The sequence below is a fragment of the Beta vulgaris genome, chromosome 6 (assembly GCF_026745355.1).
Source record: "Beta vulgaris subsp. vulgaris cultivar EL10 chromosome 6, EL10.2, whole genome shotgun sequence".
Taxonomy (NCBI): Eukaryota; Viridiplantae; Streptophyta; class Magnoliopsida; order Caryophyllales; family Amaranthaceae; genus Beta; species Beta vulgaris.
This window is the reverse complement of record NC_079207.1, coordinates 8,360,669-8,382,563: the sequence shown is the minus strand read 5'-3', so window position 1 is coordinate 8,382,563 and position 21,895 is coordinate 8,360,669. Positions and strand designations below refer to the sequence as shown.

At 34.4% G+C, this 21,895-nt stretch overlaps 3 protein-coding genes across 3 annotated transcripts in view; all 3 read right to left on the bottom strand.

The window, feature by feature from the left end:
• LOC104895463 (hypothetical protein) overlaps nucleotides 1–17,286 on the bottom strand; it is a 94,734-nt gene extending 77,448 nt beyond the window's left edge. Inside the window, exon 1 of the mRNA XM_057396046.1 lies at nucleotides 17,281–17,286. The gene's annotated coding sequence lies outside the window, so the exon portion shown is untranslated. The remainder of the gene's footprint in view (nucleotides 1–17,280) is intronic.
• LOC104895614 (RING-H2 finger protein ATL78) lies at nucleotides 3,732–4,809 on the bottom strand. Its single transcript, XM_010682174.4, has one exon. It carries the CDS (start codon nucleotides 4,680–4,682, stop codon nucleotides 3,921–3,923), a length of 762 nt encoding a protein of 253 aa, XP_010680476.3. The 5' UTR covers nucleotides 4,683–4,809; the 3' UTR covers nucleotides 3,732–3,920.
• A 2,012-nt stretch (nucleotides 17,287–19,298) lies between the features above and the next one.
• Nucleotides 19,299–20,437, bottom strand: LOC104895457 (RING-H2 finger protein ATL78). The gene has a single exon (XM_010681972.4). It carries the CDS (start codon nucleotides 20,365–20,367, stop codon nucleotides 19,600–19,602), a length of 768 nt encoding a protein of 255 aa, XP_010680274.1. The 5' UTR covers nucleotides 20,368–20,437; the 3' UTR covers nucleotides 19,299–19,599.
• Between the last annotated feature and the right edge of the window lie 1,458 nt (nucleotides 20,438–21,895).

Sequence of the window (21,895 nt, the reverse complement as noted above, 5' to 3'; positions counted from 1 at the left end):
AAAAAGATAAAAGTATAAGATTCGTTTCTATAGTTGGCTAATGGCGACTATCTTCAAAAGTTAAAGCAACAAAACTGTGATGAAATTCATGTTCTCATTATTCTTTCCCTTACGCTTTTACTACGGATCCAAATGTTTTCTTTTGTCTAATCTTCGAACAATTAAAAATAAATATATTTTGAGACCCTTATATTTCCGAGGTCCTATTCTGTCGTCGTGATTGCATAGGCCAAAAACGACCCCTGTGCTTACTATAGGCACTGTAGTTACTTCCTCCGTTTCATTTTACTCGCTACACTTCTCAATTCACGGACTCCTAGGCAATTTTTGGAGAAGAGAGGTAGAGAGTAAAAAGAAAAGGGACTCAAGTGAGAGAAGAGAGATAGAAAGAGTTTATTGCCCAAAAAGGAAGTGTAGCAAGTAATGTGAAACTTCTCACAATAGAAAGTGTAGCGAGTATTTTGAAACGGAGGAAGTATATTCATATTGATATAGCTTAGTATAAATATCTACGTAAAATTTTATGGTTAATATACTATAAGCTAGTGCTGCTAATACTAGATTAACCATTGATTGATTATTAACTGAACTCTAAGTAACATCTAGCTTAGCTTGTCCTTTTCACATAGTAGGATATTTCTGTTAGATATTTTCTTCAAAAAGTACTCCAGCCACCAACAAATGGCAAGTTCTTTACTGTTTAATCTTGATTAATATCTTGTTTGTTTACTATTTAATCTTGTGATTAGCAAGTGATAAAGTCATTGACCAACAATTTAATTATATGGATATTGGTCTTAAGAGGTCGCATTTTCCTTTTAAGGACTTTCTGGGATTGCATTATAGAGCGTGATATATGGTTTTGATGTCGTTTATTTGATTAATGCCACTGAAATTAAAGATTAAAAGTAAATTTGTTTGTATCGTAGATAATAATGCAAGGATTTGTAATGCATGCACACATACTCGGGAAAACACAAGCATCCTGAGTAAGGTCTCGTTCTTTTGAATTGAGAGAAATTGAATGGAATAGAATAGAATTGAACTGAGAGAAATTGAATTGTAGAGAGTAACTGATTCGGAATTGAAATGAACCGAAATAAGCTCAAAAGAACAGGTTCTTGTCATTCGTCGGTCAAACATATCATAGTATCAACTAACCCGCCAGAAAAAACATGATATCAATCAAGAGTATATGCAATATATATTACCATTACCAATTTACCATTTTACCATTATCATATTTTCAATTTGATTTTTAAGTAATATATAAAAGCATTACTAAATGGGTATGCTCCCATATTCCCTTCAAGATAGGAAATATAGTAGTTATTGGATGACCAAATTATTTATTACAGAAAGTGAATATGAACAAATTTCGAATCGACATCAAATTACTAAAATTTACATTGCTAGACTCTTATTTTGAAATTTCTTTCATTATCACTATTTAAAGGCCCATTTTTATTATAAGATGCGCTAAATGAATAATGTATTAATAAAAGAACAACATTAATAGAAAAATATGCCAATAGCAATATATGCCATCGCAAATAGCAATATATGGAACGAAAACACTATTAACTTGAGTTGGTTAATTATTGTCCAAATCAAAAGTTGCAGGCCAATGGAAGCATAAAGAATATACTTCCTTTGTTTTTTATTTAATAGGTGTTACATTTTCATTATATAGAAATATCATAATAGATGGTATATATTATAAATGGATTTATTTTCACCATAAAAATTTAAAAATACTATTAAAAAGCTGGTGATCCCTCACCTGTTCCTCTAAAATACCCATATTTTTTAGTTAACAATTGTTTATTATTCAAAAAGTGGTGGTCTCCTACTTTATAAAAACCCCTCACTTTCTTTATATAGCATGCAGTGATGGCCATTGGTGCGGGATGACGGGTCGGGTCGGACCGTGAGTCGTAGCGGGCTGGTTGAGATTTCACGGCCCAAGACCGGACATCGGGCTGAAAAATCTTAGCCTACATCGGTCTGTTATCGTTTTCACGGTTCATGAAGCGGTTCTAGCAGTTCTTGGGTTTGGTGGGCTGGACCGGACCGGCGGGCCGGCATGAGATTTTTTTTTCAAAATTATTTAATCATTGAAATTATCAATTATTGTTACATAAAATCTTTAAAATGAATTAAAATATATATATTATTAATATTAATGAATAATCTCATTATTTTTAAATTTGATTGAATTATAATACATGCAATTTGATTAAAATATATACAATTTGATTAAGATACACACTTTGGTTCAATATTTACATGGATTGGATTGGTCCGATTTATGGGCCGGACTAGATCGATTTTGGGTCCGAACTGTGCGGTTTTAGTAGCGGGCTTTAGTGAGTTGGGCTCAAGAAATCTGGCCCATGGCTCACACACCAATTTCACGGTTCAAGTTGGGCTGGAACGAGCTTTTTGCGGGACCGGGTCACATGGCCCACGAGGTGGGCTGGGTTGGATTGGCCCACGAGGTGGGCTGGGTTGGATTGGCCCACACTGTTGGCCATCTGTAATAGCATGTATAAAAAAAAAGGGAAGAAGTATATGCCATCACAAATAGCAATAGTAGCATGTAAATGCATATTGGAATTGGTGGATCAGGCATATTAATCGAAAAATAATAATTGAAAGTATATTTTTTAAAGTGTTCTTTCAGAAAGTTACAACTGCATTATTAAGGGCACTAATTAGGAAGAGACTAACTACACCAATAAGTCTTAGGACATTGAATTATGCAAAAACATATAGAGTAGTATTAAATGACTACCAACAGAAGTGGGCAATTGATTGAGTTAGAAATTAGTAGAATTCAGTATGGCTTTGACAACTAGGCACTAGCTAATCACATTTACAGACCAACTTAAGTGGAAAAGTGCTACTCTGTTACAATGCATTTGTTAAAAAGTGTTAAAGAGTAGGGTCCATGTGAGGCCGTCCTAGGTGGGAAAACTGCCTCTTCATTCATAACACTAGCTCAATCTTTTTAGAAACTTTGTCAATTTGATTTGAAAGATATTGATTTCTTTGGCATAATTTGTGTTTTCATGTGGAAGGGATTAATTCATTTGTTCTAATAATTAGCTTAAATAGAGGATTAATAATAATGTATATATGTGAAACCAAATTAAAATTGTTAGTTGAAGTATTAGGAAGTATTGCTGATACATATATGAGGTTGTTGATAAGCATAAATAGAGTTATATATAATGCATTATTGGAAAAGGAAGATTTGTACCATAGTTTAAGATTCAAAGTCGAGCATGAACCTGATGTTTATTTGATACTCTATAGAATGAATTTAGATGCGTGATTCTAAAAATATGAGAGTTTTACTCTAAATATATATGTGGTCCACCCACTTTCAATGAGCTTTTTAGGTAGAACTAGACACGTGACTCGTATCATATATGCACGAGTTAAAATTGTTAAGTTTTGAAATAAAATGAATGTCGGGATCATTTAATAATACTATAGAAAGATTATTATTTACTAGTATGATCAGTGATTTCAAATACTTTTGATGTTAGTAAAAGATTTTTATTTTGCTATAATATATAGTTGTATAAAATTATGTAAAGATTATACATGATTACTATAGTTCTACATCCTTACTTTACAAAACAAAATGGTTATCTATCCAAGAGTTTCACAATTTCAGATACTATTAGACAACAAATCTGAGGTGAATTGGACAAAAGAGATAGCAAAGCAGGGTAATTGTATAAATTGCTCATTTTCTTTACACTTGCAATGGGAACTAATATCTATCATTTGTACAACAAAACAAAAGTAATCTTAAATTTGAAAAATCTCCCTCATCTTTAACACTGAAATTGAAGGAAAAACCTAAAAATACTACTCCTATGATTTTAAGATACTAATAATTTTGACTAATCTTGAGCAACTTCACCCCTATAATTTCTCACTATATCTTCCCTTTCATGTGGCACAATACTTACAACAACCACCTCTCTTAATGATGCTGTTGTTGATGATGAGGATGATGATGATGATGATGATGATGATGTTGATGATGTAGTAGTATGATGATCATGATCACATCCAATGATCTTTTGACATGTTTCAACTAAAGATTGTCTACAAGTAGGGCAAGAAGAATGGGAACTAAGCCATTTATCTATGCACTTAACATGGAAACCATGGTTGCATTTTGGTAAAATCCTCACTTTTTCTCCACCATTAAATTCTGACAAACATATCACACACTCTGAACCTAATCCTTGAATTTGCACATCCTTTGAGTACTTCACAATTGGAAATGTCTTCAATGCCCTTTTATCCAAACCACTAACACTTTTCTTCTTACCATCATGGTTGTTAATCATGTTTAGATAGTAATTAGGCTCTCCAGTTATCATACCTGAGCACTTAATCACACACCTAATGAAGGTATTAATACATAATGAGCATATTAATGCGCATACTAATACTGCGAGGATCATGATTATGTTAGCATCAAAGCCACTTTTGCCATGGCTCGAACCTGGGTCTAGGACTTGGTAGGTTGGTGTTAGTGCTTGGTTTGTAGGTGGTGAAGAATGAATATCAGAATTAAGCAGTAATCGTCTAGAATAGTGAAGGTTGGTAATGATTTGTTGAGGAAGAGAAGTGAAGGAAGTTGAAGGGAACATGTTTTTTGTTTGTTTTTGCAAAAAAAAAAGAGAGTAATTGTGGGAGTTATGGATAGAGTTAGATGTGGAGTTGTGGTTGTGAAGAAGAATGAATATATAGTGGGGGAAAGTTGGAAAAAGTAAGATTTTGTAGATCCTTTCCTTTTTGTGTGCCATGTTTGATGTTGGTTAAGTAATTCCTAGACCATTTCACCAAAAACAATTGTTCCAATTATATCAGTATGGCAAGAGTACAAGACTATTTGGCAAAACTTTTACTTTCTCCGTTTTAATTAGTCGCGACACTTTTAAAATCACGGACTCCTAGTCAATTTTTGGAGAGGAGAGAGATAGAGAAAGAAAATAAAAGGATCTCATGTGATAGGAGAGAGATAGAGATAAATTATTATCCAAAACAAAAGTGTTTTAACTAAATTGAAGTAAACTTCCTGAAATAAAAGCGTCTAAATTTAATTGAAACGGAAGAAATAGTTAGATTAAATTTATTTTGGTGTATATAGAGTCCTTATCTTTTCTAGATCATACTTCATTTAGCTAGATGAAATTTATCCAATTATAGGTTTTTATATCATCACTAGATCTTTGTATTTAAATAGTTATATCACCCACCTAAAAAAGTTGGGTAACTATTTAAACGTTGAAACATCACGATTAAATAATAATATTGATTGAATTACAATGAAAAAAGGGAAATTATGGTGAATAATATTAAATACTTCTAAGAATTAAGTTTTCATAAGTTTTTTTTATTCTAACTTCATTTTACTTACATTAGATGGAAGAGTGAAACTTTGACTTAAAAAGGGCAAGATATAATAGGGCAGCAGAGTAAATTTTTTTGTGGGATCTTCCTCCTAATGTAAGTTTTCAAAACTTTTATCATATATAATAAAAAAAAACACTCAACATTGACTTTATGTAGAGGTACAACATAAAACAAATAAAATATTCAAGGGTACAACTTGCTACGTGGAAGAAAAAAACACATTGCCAAACCAATATTCTTTTATTTTACTTGTTAAACTTAAAACAAATGTTTGTAAGTGCGTGGTCTCGAACTCTTGACTCCTCGATGCAGAAGTCATAATCCATTAAATGCGACAAAATGTCAATTACCAATTAACCCAAACAATTACATCATTTTGACTTATCAGATAAACTCGGGCATCTTCCGCACCTATCAGCTAGGGGTGTTCAAAATTATCTGATCCGAATTACCCGATCCAAAAATTCGCCGATCCGATTTGAAATTTCCGATATTCGATCCAATTTTAAGATTTCGATCATTTCGAATATCCGAAAAAATTCGGATCGGATACGGGATCGAAATTTCTCAAAAATTTCAACGCCACGAATCGAAATCCGGTGATCTGATCCGGAAATCCGGTATTCAATCTGAAATCCGTGATTTGATCCGAAAATTTCAGATCGAATACTGATCGCGATTCCTCTGATTCGAAATTTTCGGATCGGATCCCATATCCGACATTGAACATCGCTGCTATCAGCTACTAATTAATCTCGATAGACAAACTTTTTGATCTCTAACCCTTTTATTAAGTAATAACATTTTCTTAACCTAATTCCATTGAAATTGTTATTTTTCTCCTTAATTCCTTAGAAGTTTTTTAAAAACAATTTATCATGACATAACGTCTATTTTTCAATTTCACACTAAATAGAATATTAAGAAAATATAATAAAATCAAGCATGAGATTCATACCAAAATAATAGTCGTTACTTGTTAGTTGTTACTAACAAACATGTGCTTTTGTCCTCTATTTCCATTACTAATTTTTAACTTAAGAGATTTGTCTAAGGGCCTGTTCTCCCCAGCTTATTTTCAGTTCAGTTCAGTTCAGTTCAGTTCAATTCAGTTCAGTTCAGTTCAATTCAGTTCAGTTCAGTTCAATTCAGTTCAGTTCAGATCAGTTCAGTTCAGTTCAGACCAGTTCAGTTCAGTTCAGTTCAGTTCAGCTCTTGACAATACTTTTACTCTCACATATCACTATTCATTTCAGTTCAGTTCAGTTCAATTCAGTTCAGTTCAGTTCAGATCAGTTCAGTTCAGATCAGTTCAGTTCAGTTCAATTCAGTTCAGTTCAATTTAGTTCAGTTCAGTTCAATTCAGTTCAGTTCAGTTCAGTTCAGCTGTTTTTTGCTGAAGAGAACAGGCCCTAAAGGGGCCAACGCGTAGAAATAAACCTCTGTTAGGATCAAGCCTTTATTTTCTTTTTGTTTTCCTGAAAGTTGATAGGATCAAGCCTTAATTACACAGTTACACTTGTGTTTGTTGATAACAAGTGTCATTACTAGTATAATCAAACTGGGCCCAAACACGGAAATGTATATTGATGATTTAACCGAAAGTCTGGAAATGGGGTAATATGTGTTGGTTGGTTGGCAATGGCATGATTCACGGTTGGGGTACATAAAGCTGTCGATTCAGATACTCATAGTATTAGGTTTGGTACATATAATATATAATATCAGGTAAATGCTACTCTCTTCGTCCCAAAATATAGTTTTTATATTTTCCTTTTTTCACGGTAATTTATGTAAGTAGAATATAAGAGGGATAGTAAAGATTTTTTGTTTATTTAAAAAAATGTTGTATGGGAAAAGATGATTTTAGGAGAGAGAGGAAAATAATTGGTGAAAGAGCATTAATTGTAACATTTTGGTTGAATAAACAAAGGAAAAAAACAAAATTCACAAAGGAAAAAACAAAATTCAAGAAGCAAATAAATAATGGGACACGGTTTTTCTAGACAAATTACAAAAAAATGTTGAATTAAATATGAAAATGGAAACTATATTTTGGGACACCCAAAATGGAAATGGAAACTATATTTTGGGACAGAGGGAGTATATTTTAGGGTAAGATTATTGGAAGTCTTGGAAGAGAGTTTTAACTCGAGATTTTGCTAAAGTTTTGAGAGTAGATGTAATAATAATGTACTCGAGATTTTACTTGTGTCTTGAGAAGAGTATCGAAAATCAAGATTTTGATCTCTTCAAGACTCTATGCTTTACATGGGTTTAGAGGTGGTCATGGGCCGGGCCGGCACGATTTAGGCCCGGCACGACCCGTTGTCCGCTACGTGGGCCGCGAGCATGTCACGGTCAAGAAATTTTATTTCTGGCCCGCACCGGCACGAGCCCGCGTGGGCCGGCCCGCGGGCCGAACACTCCTTTTCTTTGTTTTTTACCCTAAAAGTGTCAAAAATACAACATAAAACATGGGTCGGCCCGCGGGAAGCACGAGCGCGGCCCGCGGGTCCTTGGGCCTGGGTCGGGCCATGGACAAATTTTTAAAAATTTCAAGCCCGGCCCGGCACGACCCGCCACTCATGGGTCGTGTCCGGCCCGCCATTTACTCAAACCCGCGGACCGAGCCCGTGAAAAGGCCCGGCCCATGCCCACCTACCCCACAATTATTTTCTTGTCTAATTAAATTGTGTCACGTCATCATTAAGCTGTCCCAATTATGTCGTTCAATTCAGTTTGACTTATATTCAGGCTAGGCCAATATTGGATTCGAGGCAATCTAGTTCAAGTTTTTGCTTCTTATTCAGATTAATCTCATCTTTAGGCTTGTTTTTGATCGAGTTATTGTTGGTTTGTGTCAAGTTCTCGAATCAAGTTTGAATCTAGATAATGTTCGGATCAAGTCTATATATGGGTACACGAGATGTTAAAGTCATGCCGAGAAGGGTCAACGACAAGGTCGATAACCAATGAGTTGTAGTCTTGTAGACTACTATTAACTATTGTATATTATTTAAGCATATGATATGTTTATGTATCTGGGATAATTATATGGTACCCATAGGGATGTTAAAAGACCCCCTACCTCCGGGGTCCAGGCACACGGGCAAGCATGAGGAATTGAGGATTGAGGGTTGTGTATGAGTGAAAGCTACTGTACTCTGGTGTGGCGCGTGGTTTTCACGCTTATATATGTGAGTGTCACGTGCCAATTTGTGAGTGTCACGCTTATTATACAAAGAGTCCATAATTCTTTCTTACGTTTACTAAACTCGTATGTCGTATTACAACTTACAAGTACCTTCTACAACATCAAAAGTACTTCAGTGTACTTCTCAGTTCTCAACACCCCCAAGCTAAATTATGGCTTGTTTGGATACACAATTTCATTTTGAAATTTCGGATTTGGCCAAAATTACGTGTTTGGAAAATCATGAGATGTAGTCATTTAGATTTGGAATTGACCTAATTACATGTATATACTTCCTTCATTTTCTTCTAGTTGTATCATATTTACTTTTGACATTATTAAGATATTCTAATGTGATCTTATTTATTGTTATATAAGATCTTGCTAGATTCGTCTCTTATATAGTTTCATAGTATATATTAAAAATTTTATTGTTCAAAGTTGTACCTGACACAGCTCACTAGTAGAAAAAGGACGATTTGCGTCACCTCATTTGCGTCACATGAAAGTCAAAACGATGCAATAATGTAATTTGCGTCGAACGTAAAGAGGAGTACGAGGCATAACATGGGTACATAATTAAGTACTAGATACGAGCTATATGCGTCGCACGTGCCTTAGGTGCGTTGCTAAAACCCAATTTGCGTCGCATCTTATTCAACGTGCGACGCAGATACCAAGCCCAATTTGCGTCATACCTTATTCATCGTGCGACACACACACTAAAGCCACGAGGCCCACTTCCTTTTTATTTCATAAACCTAGCGCCCAAATTTCAAAAACCTTATTCATCTTGCATGCCGCGTCACTCATCTCCTCTCTCCCCCTCTCCCTCACTCAACCCTAATTTTTGGCATCAATTCTCTCAGTCATTTCATCATATCTCTTTCTCTCTCTCTCCCTCTCCCTCACTCAACCTTCATTCCTCGCATAACTCTCAGCCGTTTCATCATCCATCATCCATCACTCTCTGGTTTCTCTTAAATCGAACCGTTTTCCGGCGAGTGAATCTTCAGCGCCGAAGACCCGACAACACCAACAACGACCCCGAAGACCCGACAATACTAACAACGGCGCTGAAGTCCTTCGAATTCCTTGAAATTCAAGAACGAAAATTCAAGAAGAACGAGATTTTCTCGATTTTTTCCCAAATTGAAGGGCGATTTTCTCGCTATTGTTTTCTCAAATTCAAGAACGCAAATTCAAGAAGAACGAGATTTGAAGAAAGAACGAGGTTTACTCTGATTTTGGCGATTTAGGTTTTTTTAAATATATTTAGTGCAATTTCATTCTTGCATGTTAGATCTGATTTTGTTTTTTTAGGTTCATTTTTTTAATTTCGTCTTTTATATTTTAGATCTGAATATTTAAGTTTGCTCTGATTTTGGCGATTTCGTTTTTTTAATTTTTAATTTTGTATAGATTATGGTTGATTGCTTTTGTTGATTTTGTTGGTTGACATCTTTTTTCGATTTTGTTGTTGTCAGTTTTGTAAAAACTAACTTCTAATTTTATGTTTTCTTTGTCGATTTTGATTGGAGACTCTTGATTGGAAGCCTCAAATATCAAGTTTGACAATCAAGCGTGATATCAAGTTATCGCCTCCGCAAGATTATAGGCTCATTGACAGTTACAAGATCTGTAATTAGGCTTTTTTTAAAAAAATTTCGTTTTTTTAAAAAAAAAAATCTATAGTTCTGTATTATATTTAGTATATTGACAGTTACTCCCTCTTCTTAAGATCTGAGTAGTATATTTTATTCTGTAATTTCTCTTATGTAATTTCTCTTTTATGATTTTTCTATAATTTTCTCATTTTAATTTTCTGTAATTTTCTCCTTTTGGTTTGTAAAAAACATCCCTTCTATTCAATGTATAATTACTGTTGAAATTCCAATTGGTTTTCTGTAATTTATGGTTCATGAAATTTTTTTTTTAATAAAAAATGGCAATTTGCGTCGGATGTGGAGATATGTCCGACGCAAATCACTGTTTAAGGGGTATGTAAACCTGGGCAGCATGTGGGTGGAGCTTTGCGTCGTATGTTGGCAATGTGCGACACAGATGAATGATTTGTGTCGCACGTTGCACTGGGTGCGACGCAAATTCCGTGCCATTTGCGTCGCAATGTATACAACGTGCGACGCAAATAGATAAATGATCTGCGTCGTTTTCGCATACGACATAGATCAATTATAGGTCATCTGCGTCGAGACCTGTGCCGTCGGACCCAAGTCCGACGCGAATAGGGGTCCCAAGTCCGACGCAAATCAACCTTTTTCTTCCTTACGTTTACTAAACTCGTATGTCGTATTACAACTTACAAGTACCTTCTACAACATCAAAAGTACTTCATTGTACTTCTCAGTTCTCAACACCCCCAAACTAAATTATGGCTGGTTTGGATACACAATTTCATTTTGAAATTTCGGATTTGGCCAAAATTACTTGTTTGAAAAATCATGAGATGAAGTCATTTCGATTTGGAATTGACCTAATTACGTGTATATACTTCCTTCGTTTTCTTCTAGTTGTATCATATTTACTTTTGACATTATTAAGATATTCTAATGTGATCTTATTTATTCTTATGTAAGATCTTGCTAGATTCGTCTCTTATATAGTTTTATAGTATTAAAAACTTTATTGTTCAAAGTTGTACCTGACACATTGAGTACAACTAAAAAAACGAAGGAGTAATATCATAACTCATAACGGTCGAGAGTAAAAATTTCAAATGCAATCTTATGATATGTTATTTCAGTCCCAATTCCCTCGTTCTAGTTCTATCTCCTCTCTGTTGTGCTTTAATTTTATGCTCTATTTCTCTCTCCACCCTCCTGCAAAACTATATTTCTCTCTCACAATGATGAAAAGTAATAGTTATGTGGGATCTTGCATATTAATCTCAACATATAGTTTCAAAATATCATTCTTTTTAAATTTTAACTTATAAGAACTTAGATATATTAATGATTGAATTTATGCATTGACAAGTAGTGTGTCCAAAAATACATCTTAAGTAATATGAAATGGAACAAATACATTTTTTTGAAACCAATACATTATATTGCTACAAATTCTCCTTAAAGCACAACAATATATATATATATATATATATATATATATATATATATATATATATATATATATATATATATATATACCGTTACCGCCTTACCGGTTAATTCAAAGCACATTTATTTTAGAGTTTGTCTTGTAAGAGACCGCCTACTATTAAATTAAGATTAGACAATGATAAGTCTAATATTAAAAAGAGAATTAGCCTAATAGTGAAGAGGTTAATTTCTTTCGGTGACTAGTTTAATCCATTTAGTGACTAGGTCTAATTTTATATTAAAATTAGACCGTTTCTTTTAATAATTTTTGTTCATTTTAATAGTAACCAACTATTAAAATCCCTTGATTTGCTGCGCGTCAAAACCGCAATAGGCCTCAAAAAATGCAACAATTTGATAACCTAGAACAAACAATATATGCTAATTAAATTAAGTTGGTTTATTAAAGGTGATATCTCAAGATTAAGCATCATTCTATCATAGAACTCATCCGATAGTCCGAGTAATCTTATTAGGCATGGGATTAGTGTAGCTGGTCTTGATTAGTAAGTATATACAACAATAATACAAAAGCAAGAAAGGTGGTGAAAAGGAACATATCTACATAATGAAAGTACTATTGCAAAATACAATTAAAATTTGAAGTTGATAGTGGTGCATTAAAGATCCTCATAATCTCTATCACAAATTCACCATATCTATAATATCCTCTTAATCTCTATCACCATATCTATAATAAATTAGATCTTGGAAGGATGATGTATGTGTTAGAGAAAGACTACTTGGAGAATTATACATTATGTAACAAAATTTACATACCTTGATGGCCGTTGAGACCCATCTTATAATAGTAAAACTTTTTATTAGGCCCGGGTTATGTCTCGGGTAAGAAAAATTTTCATTTATTAATATTATACTTTTAAATAATACTACTAGATTACACTTGGTCTAGTGGTTAGACTTTAGTATATCAACTTGAAGTCGCGCGATCGAAACCATATAGCATGTGCAACTTCTAATTTTTTTTATTGTATGTGGATACATGGAGTAAAATGCCCTTAAGGAGAGCGTCATGTGGCACCGTTCCTTATTTAGGCACGCCTTTTGATATATTAGTATAGATTCTAATGATTTAGCATTAATGAACTAATCAAATACTCAAGGTAATTTATAATATACCTAGTAGTATGTACAAAAATATTAATGAAACCACAGGTAGCCAAAGAGCAAAAAGTGCAGATACCCTTAGCTTTTCCCATTATGTTGATGTAGTTAATGTGGTTCAAATTAAACGAAGGTGACTAAGTGAGTCACAGCCCTCTCAAAGCTCAAGTTGACATAAAACTAAACTAACATTTTAGGTCTTTGCATAATGTTTTTATAGAAAATGCAAAAGTTCACCTCGTATATGCTTGTTTCCTTAAAGCACGATTGAAAGAGGAGTACAAAGTTAGTACGTTTAAGTTCTTTAATTCGTTAGCTTCAATGAGCCAGTATAGCTGGATCTCATATAAATAGTACCCAATCATATATGTTGCACTTTCTTTTATATGGATGCTTAAAGTAGAAATCATAAATATATATATGTACATGAACCACTAATAGTTTTTTTTTGTGGTAATGTTAATGAAAACTAATAATGCTATCAGTATTATACAGCCATTGATGAAATTATATAGCCATTGATGAAATAATTATGACTCAAACTTTTATTATATTCAATAATCGAGTCATAAACTCATATTCTCTATTCTTTCTTTACATGGGACAATTCACATATGAAATTTGAGAGTCTAAGGTTATCTTTTTCTTTCAACATTATTGCATAGTCTTTGCTCAAGACTCTCAGAGTCTTTGCTTAAGACTCCGCTTAAGACTACCAATATTCATACCTTAATTGTTTCATGTAGCGGCAATCATAGAAAATATCCCCTTGAAACATGCGCTACTCTAGAAGAAGCACCATTTGCCGTGCTCGCTCCTCGATATATGCATCCTACAATAATACTCTATTAGTTTTTCTTGAGGCTCCCACTGGAAATCCCTTGGTAAGAAAAAGAGCGGAGAATCCTATCGGACCAACACCTATATCGCACGTCAGCCAACCTAGCTACAAAGATCAACGCTGGAAAGTAGAGATATAAGAGAATTCCTACTCTCAATTACAAGTAGGTTGTGAGTTTCGAACTTAAAAGTGAGTTTCCTTCCATGTCACCACCTCCACCAAGCCAACTTGGTTATGTTACAATACTCTAGTTAACACTTAACATCAAAGTACTATAAGCTATAACAAGTATCTACAGACTACAGATATACAAAATCCCTCTAAGTTTCGTTTGGTGTACCACATCTGCGCGCCTGTTTCCCAAAAGCACGATTCTTTGTTATATTTGCTGATTAAAATTTTCTCATTTGGTGCAAGTTGTGAAGTTGCTTGATCTGAGATGTGTTAAATTTTCCCAATTTAATTATGTTTGTTTATCTTCATGCATGGGTGCTTACTATAGATAGGGATCATAGATATAATTATATTAGTATCTCAGGAAACTTTATTGTTAATATATGTACTAATGCTGCCATTATTACTAGATCAACAATTGATTAATATCAACTGTAACTTCAAGCAAGTAGCAACATCTGGCTTGTCCTTTTCAAACAGTAGGATATTACTATTATGTATTATCTTCAAAAGTACTTCAGCCTCCAGCAAATGGGATGTTTGTTTACTGTTTAGTCTTGTAATTATCAAGTGACATAGTAACTCTCAATAATTTATTTATACAGATAAAGTCCAAGAAAAGTTGCTTTTTTTCCCTTCCCTTTTAAAAAAAGTTTGCTCTTTTCCCTTTATGGGGTTCTCGAAGAGCAATAAAAAGAGTCTTATTATTTGGTTTTTCATATATCAAGTTGTTTGTTTGATTAATCCCACTGAAATTTAAAGAGTAAATTAATTAGTCTGTATTAGTAGATGATAATATAAGGATTGAAGTGCTGGTTAGCAGTTTAGCATGTATACTCCTATAACCCTGTCACTACGAATCTACCAAGCTAAACTTCGTCTAATGGATTATGCCTTTTGACCTTTAAGTTGAGGGTTCAATTCCCACTAGGTGTACTTTGAAGGCAGAGATTTATCTTACCCTCCCCCCTTATTCTCAGAGTGTCTAAAATGCTAATTGGGACTGAATTAACCTATGCGACTATGCGAGGTTGCTGTCCTCTAAGACAATTCATACTAATCCAAATAAAATATCCTATGATTGTAGAGATACTTGATGCAATACACAATCCTCCTTAGAAATCCAAACATATATCGTTTAAACCAAACATGGTACCATAAGTCCATAACTTCTCTAGTTTCGGGTTTAATACCGATATTTTAGAACCAAATCTAATAAATCTCAGTGTAGTGCTTGGTGTATTGATCTTTTCTGGAAAGGGAGTGTGTGCGGGTTGTTTGTTTATTTCAAGAATAGGTTGGATTCAATCAACTGTACCTCTTTTTTCTTTATAATTAGGGCGAAAGGTGCATGATTTCACGAATGACTTCTGAATCAATAATAAATAAAGAAATCATATGTAAGAACCATAGCATTTCGTGATTTGTTGGTAAATATACTTTGATTCTCTATCAACCAATAATGTAGGATCATTAACATGGTTAAAACTTAAATTGTTTGAAGTCCAGGCACAGAACCGAACAGAAGCAATTGTTGACTGCCCCTTCCCCCCTTTCTCTGCCTTTTTGGAGTACGAGAAAGGGACGGGGGCAGAAATAAAGCAACCAGAATCGTTCAATACAATAGGATCATAAGACTTCCTATACTTATTGATCAAGTACGAACATCTTAAAAGCGTTAGATAAGTCTTCTCCTTAGTCCTTCCCCTAGCCTATATAATAATTTGTATGAGGAAATATAGGCTACTCCATATCAAAAGAATATATATTTACACCTCATCCATGACAAGAGAGAACATACATCACCACTATTAATTAAAGAACTAATAAAAGTCATATTTGACACTAGTATTTTCGATACGTAACGGGTAGAGATTGAGCAAGATCAAAATACTTTTGAGAAAAAACCTATATAATTATCAAAATATATTGACTTACATAAAACGGTTAAGCAATATACTCAATGCACAAGCCTCGCTCCGAAAACATTCGTCTAATTAATCTAAAAGTTCAATAAGACTATAACTTAGCTAAATTGTGTCCTTATCATGTCATTTCACTTCCATATTACTTAATTATTAGATATCGTTATTTTCATTAATCCCGCTTATGTCAAATATTATACTTTAGCATGGGTTGATTCAATTGCACCTCATTGTTAAGTCCCTTCAACATTGACAACACAATAATACAAGCAAAATCTTATCACGTACAGTTATGTTCATGCATTAATAATTGATCAGTGTGCATGCACATGCATGAGAATTCACATGAAACTCCAACTTTTTGATTATCGCGTTAAATTAATTAATCTCCCCCTTTTGTTTAACTCGTAGAAGTCTTAATCAAGTGCCAAATTAGGAAGCTACTCTAAAGTTGGTTTAGTAGGTAATGGTCATCTCATTGATCACCTTTTTTTTTATTCGTTTATTAAATTATTACGAAGGAGCTTTAATATGAAGATACTCCCCGTCAGGTGGTAAAAAAAAGAGCAGAGTGGTAAAAGACGTTGCCACAACTTCTTGAAAGTCATGTGTCATCTTCAATTGTTTGCTAAAAGTTTGAACTCAAGGCTTCATTTTTAGAAAATGGACCATGACTGTAAAACATTATTACTACTTACTCCGTAACAGAAAAAATGCAACAGTTGAGTATTATTTTTTATTTTTTTTTGAGGGAAAAGAGAAGTACATTAATCAAAGGGACAAAGTGTTCATAAGTACATAAGGTGTTACAGTACTAGGACAGTGATGCTCCCAACATTGTTCAACACCAAAAGGCACAACTCTAGCAAGGTCATGGGCAACAGTATTCCCATCCCTTTTAATATGAGAAAAAGAAACAAAAGAAAATGCATTACACATAGAAAGTATGTCCCCAAGTATTGCATCCAAATCTGAGAAGAAAATTGCTGTTTTTGTTAACCTCTTCGTTACTACAGTTGAGTATTATTTGTGAGGTATAAAATATTGATTTGATGCGTTTTTTCTGTTACGGAGGAAGTAATAATTTTTTTTTTTTTTTTTAATATAATAGGGAATTTTTGCGACAAACTACCTTATAAGTTAATTTTTTGCGAAATTTACCTAATAATAAAGATATTGTGAAAAATAATTTAATAAATTATTTTTTGTTGTAAAATACTACATTAGCGTTGACTAGGTCAAATGTACGTGTGTTTTAATAAACTCGTAATTTAACCTTTTTTTTTTCCTAATTTCTTCAATTTTGGCCCCAAAAAAAGGGGCATTAGGCCCTGGAGAAGGTTGTTGCGTAGTGGAAACAGAAGGAATAAACGCCATCACAAAACTTGTGGATGCATGTTGGAATGGATGGATCGGATAAGCTAGAGTTATAAATAGACAATATACACGACTTTTATTTCTTTCTAAAATGTTCTTTTAGAAAGCACAACATCATTACTAATTTAAGGGCACTAATCACTTAATAATTATCCCCCCAAAAAGATTACTCCTTAATTATAAGGAGAGCAACTAACATTAACAAGTCATATGGCATTTAGTTATGCAAATACATAAGAGTAGTACAAAATGACAAATAATGCAAAATAGAAGTGGACAATTGAGAATAATGGATTGGGAATTCATATGGCTTCGACAATAGTTAATTACCATATTATTTGCAGACCAACTTCAGTGGAAAAGTGCAACTTGTTTAAATGCATGCATTATTGCTCTATGCCTTGGAGTGGGTCTCATAAGTCCGTCCACAGTATCAAAACTGGCAGGAAATAGATGACTAAACAACAAACATGGCTAATGGTTTTCAATTGAAGGACCAAAGAGATTTTTTATTTTTTTTTGACATCGAGAAAATTTGTATTAATTAAATTGAAGTATAGTCTAATATTAATACAACCAAACAGACATAAATAAACAGTATCAGGAGCTCTATTAGCTCTTACATACTCTAGGAAGAAAAAGCTAACTACTCCATATTGAGAGTAGAAAATTCAAAATTTTTATAGGAAGTTCAAGATGGAATTATAGAAAAGAGTGTTAAAAATAGATGGAACTAATTTTTTGTATATAGTGAAATTTGCGCATTAAAATTGGTAGATTTGAGTTTCAATTGGCGTTTTCATGTGAGAAGGATCAATTAAAACATTTCGATTTGATAACTAATTAGTAACATTGGATGGGAAATTATTTATGGTAATCCCATGTTTTGGACTATTTTTAGAATGATTTTTATGTTTGTACCCCTGTTTTTAAGTAATCCCCAACTTATAAAATGTAATTGAACTTAATGTGAAGACGCGGTTACAAATGTAAGAAAATTTGGGTGGCAAAAGGATAATTACATAGCACTTTTTACCTATATTCAAACTTGATTAATATGTGCAGGCAGTGGATCACTAATCGACCGGATCTCCAGATTAAGTATTGTAGCAGGAAGCACAACAATGTGGCGGATCTTCTGGCCAAGGAGTGTAGGAACATGGCTGGTGATAGTATTGTAACTAGGATTTTCCCCAATCCCCCTAGTTATTGTTTGGAACATTTACTTTCGGACTGTAATATTTTCAACTTTATTAGTTAATGAATGAAAGCCATGTTTACCAAAAAAAAAAAAAAAACATTGTATCCAAAATCATTATTTTTTATATTTTTTACAAGTTGGGAGTTACATGAGACAAGCGTGCAAATATAAGGGTTATTGTAGAGAATGACCTAAAATATAGAGTTACCCCCATATATAATTAATTTCCCCTTTTGAAAACATTTGATAAAAAAGCTTATGAATTTTAAATTTTAATTGTAAGTCAATTTTGTATGGTTATGTTAGATAAATATGGAGTAATAATGTTTAAAAATCAAGAAAGAATTGTACCTTAATTTAAAACGCAAGGTTGAGCATAGAACTATCTTGACTCGAAACCACAATATGTTTCTCTTGTATTTTGGAATTGTTACTATTCATTAGGAAAGTAGTACATTGAGTTTAAATGTATGAAACTTTTTCCTAAATTATGTACCAACCTCCAGGCTCCACAGACCACGATAAGGTTTCAGGTGATATTCACCAACCATCTACAATTCCATATAATAACTAAAATAAATCCTTCGTTTAGATTAAACTAGTTATCATGTGGTTTATGCTCGGGGTATACTTCGAGTAAAGAAAAATTTACATTTATTAATATTATATTTTAAAATAATAAAATTAAATGTCACTTACTCTAATGGTTTGAGACTTTAATATATGACCTTGAAGTGACGAGATCAATTCCTATTATGCAATTTTTATTTTTTTTTAATTTATGTGTGAATTACATGGAGTAAAATTCTTTAGAGAGAGCGACACGTGACACCATTCCTTATGTAGAAACGTCTTCCAATATATTAGTATAGATGTCTTAATATCATTAACATTAGTTCACATATATAAAGTAGACTATTGATATTTCATGATAAACAACTTAGTTGTTAACATTTTGAAAGTGTTAGATGTAAGTTGTGATCAAAGTATCGAATTCCGTTGTTTTTTTTTTTTTGTTTATAACAAAAAAATGTCCTACCACAAAGTTTAAAAATGGCAAACCAGGGAAATTGTATTAATTGCTCTTTTTCTTTTACACTTGCAAGAACAACAATTGGGAATTTGTGTCTATCATTTTTACAAGTACAAAAATACTAGTCCTATGAATTTAAGGTGACAATGAATTGTCTTGACTAGCTCTGAGAACCTTCAGTACTCCTGTAATTTCTCACTAAATCTTCCCTTTCAAGTGGCTCAATACTTACTACAACCACATCCCTTGATGATGATGATGATATTAATGATGAAGATGATGATGATGGTGATGTTGATGATGATGTAGTAGTATGATGATCATGATCACACCCAATGATCTTCTGACATGTTTCAACTAAAGATTGTCTACAAATAGGGCAAGAAGAATGTGAGCTAAGCCACTCATCAATGCACTTAACATGGAAGCCATGGTTGCACTTTGGTAAAATCCTCACTTTTTCTCCAACCTTAAAATCTGACAAACATATCACACACTCTGAACCTAACCCTTGAATTTGCACATCTTTTGAAAACTTCACAACTGGAAATGTCTTCAATGCCCTTTTGTCTAAACCACTAACACTTTTCTTCTTCTCATCATGGTTGTTAATCATGCTTAGGTAATAATTAGGCTCTCCACTCATCATACTTGAGCACTTAATCACAAACCTAATGAAGGTATTAATACATAATGAGCATATTAACGCGCATACTAATACCGCGAGGATCATGATTATGTTAGCATCAAAACCGTTTTTGCCATGGCTCGAACTCGGGTCTAGGACTTGGTAGGTTGGTGTTAGTGCTTGGTTTGTAGGTGGTGAAGAATGAATAATATGGGAATTAAGTAGTAATAATCGTCTAGAATAGTGAAGGTTGTTAATGATTTCTTGAGGAATAGAAGTAAAAGAAGTTGAGGGTACCATGTTTTCTTTACTTGTGTATTTAGTTGTGTGTTTTGTTTGAGAGAGTAATTTTGAGAGAAGTGTATAGAGTTGGATGTGGAATTGTGGTTGTGTTGAAAGATGAAGATGAATATATAGTGTGGAAAAGTTGTAAAAGTAGATTTTGTAGATCCTCTCCTTTTTGCGTGCCATGTTTGATGTTGGTAAGCTAAGGGTTCTATAGGCAATTTTATATTACTCCGATCCCTCCTGTTTTTATTAATTTACCTGTATTCTTTTTTGTGATGTCTCTTATTAGTTTATCCTTTTTTTTGTTTCTATTTTTGGAATGAGACCAGTAACTTTTTATCACACATACATTCAACTTTAATATAAAATACGGTTTTTTCACCAAATACTCCCGAGTTTTCATGAAATTCACCGGGTACCCCCGCACTTTTGAAAATACACGGGGTACCCCTCAGTTTCTGAACAATACACCCAAATGCCCTTAATGACTAACGATGGTTAACTCCGTTAACCACCGTTAGTCATTAACTATTATTTTGTGTTTTAAGCCCTAATTAACCCTAATACTAACCCTAATCCCCTAACCCCTAATCCCCTAACACTAACCCTAACCCTCCCACACCCCACCACCCCAGCAGCTCCCCCTCCCCCACCCCCAACCCACCCTACCCACCACCTCAGCACAACGCCCCTCCCCCCCAACCCTCGCCGGTTTCACACCCTCCCCCAACCCTCGTCGGTTTTCGCACACTTTCCCCCCACCCCTGCCGGTTTTTCGCACCCTCCCCCCAACCCTCGTCGGTTTTCGCACACTTTCCCCCACCCCTGTCAGTTTTCGCGCAATTAGATCAGGAGAGAGAGTCGTGCTTGGGTGGCGGAGGGTTGCTGCTCTGTGGAGGTGGCGGGGTCGCGGGAAGGACGGCTACGGGGATAGGGGAGGGGGGAGCTGCGGGGGTTGGGGGTGGGGGAGGGGGGAGCTGCGAAAACCGGCGAGGGTGGGGGGAGGGGATTGAAACTGAACGGGGGTGGGGATTGGTGGGGTGGGCGGCTGCGAGGGGAGCGGCTGCGAGGGGGTTAGGGAAGGGGTTGCGGGGGGTGGGGAGGGGTTGCAAGGAGGTGGGGAGGGGCGGCCGGTGGTTGGGGAGGGGGGTCTGCTGGGTGGTGGGTAGGGTGGGGTTTGCTAAGGTGGTGGGAGGGTGGTTTAGGGTTAGGGTTTATAGTTAGGGTTAGGGTTAGGGTTTAGAGTTAGGATTAGGGTTAATTAGGGTTGAAAATAACAAAAAAGGGGTTAATGAGTAACAGCAGTTAACGCCGTTAGTCATTAAGGGTATCCTGGTGTATTATGTTGAAACTGAGGGGTACCCCGTGTATTTTCAAAAGTGCGGGGGTACCTGGTGAATTTCATGAAAACTCGGGGGTATTTGGTGAAAAAACCGTATAAAATAATAGTTTCTCTTTCTTTTTATGACCCAAAACATTATTTCTCCTATCAATTTGTGCAAAAAATAGGGGTAAACTAATAAAAACCGGAAGGAGTATT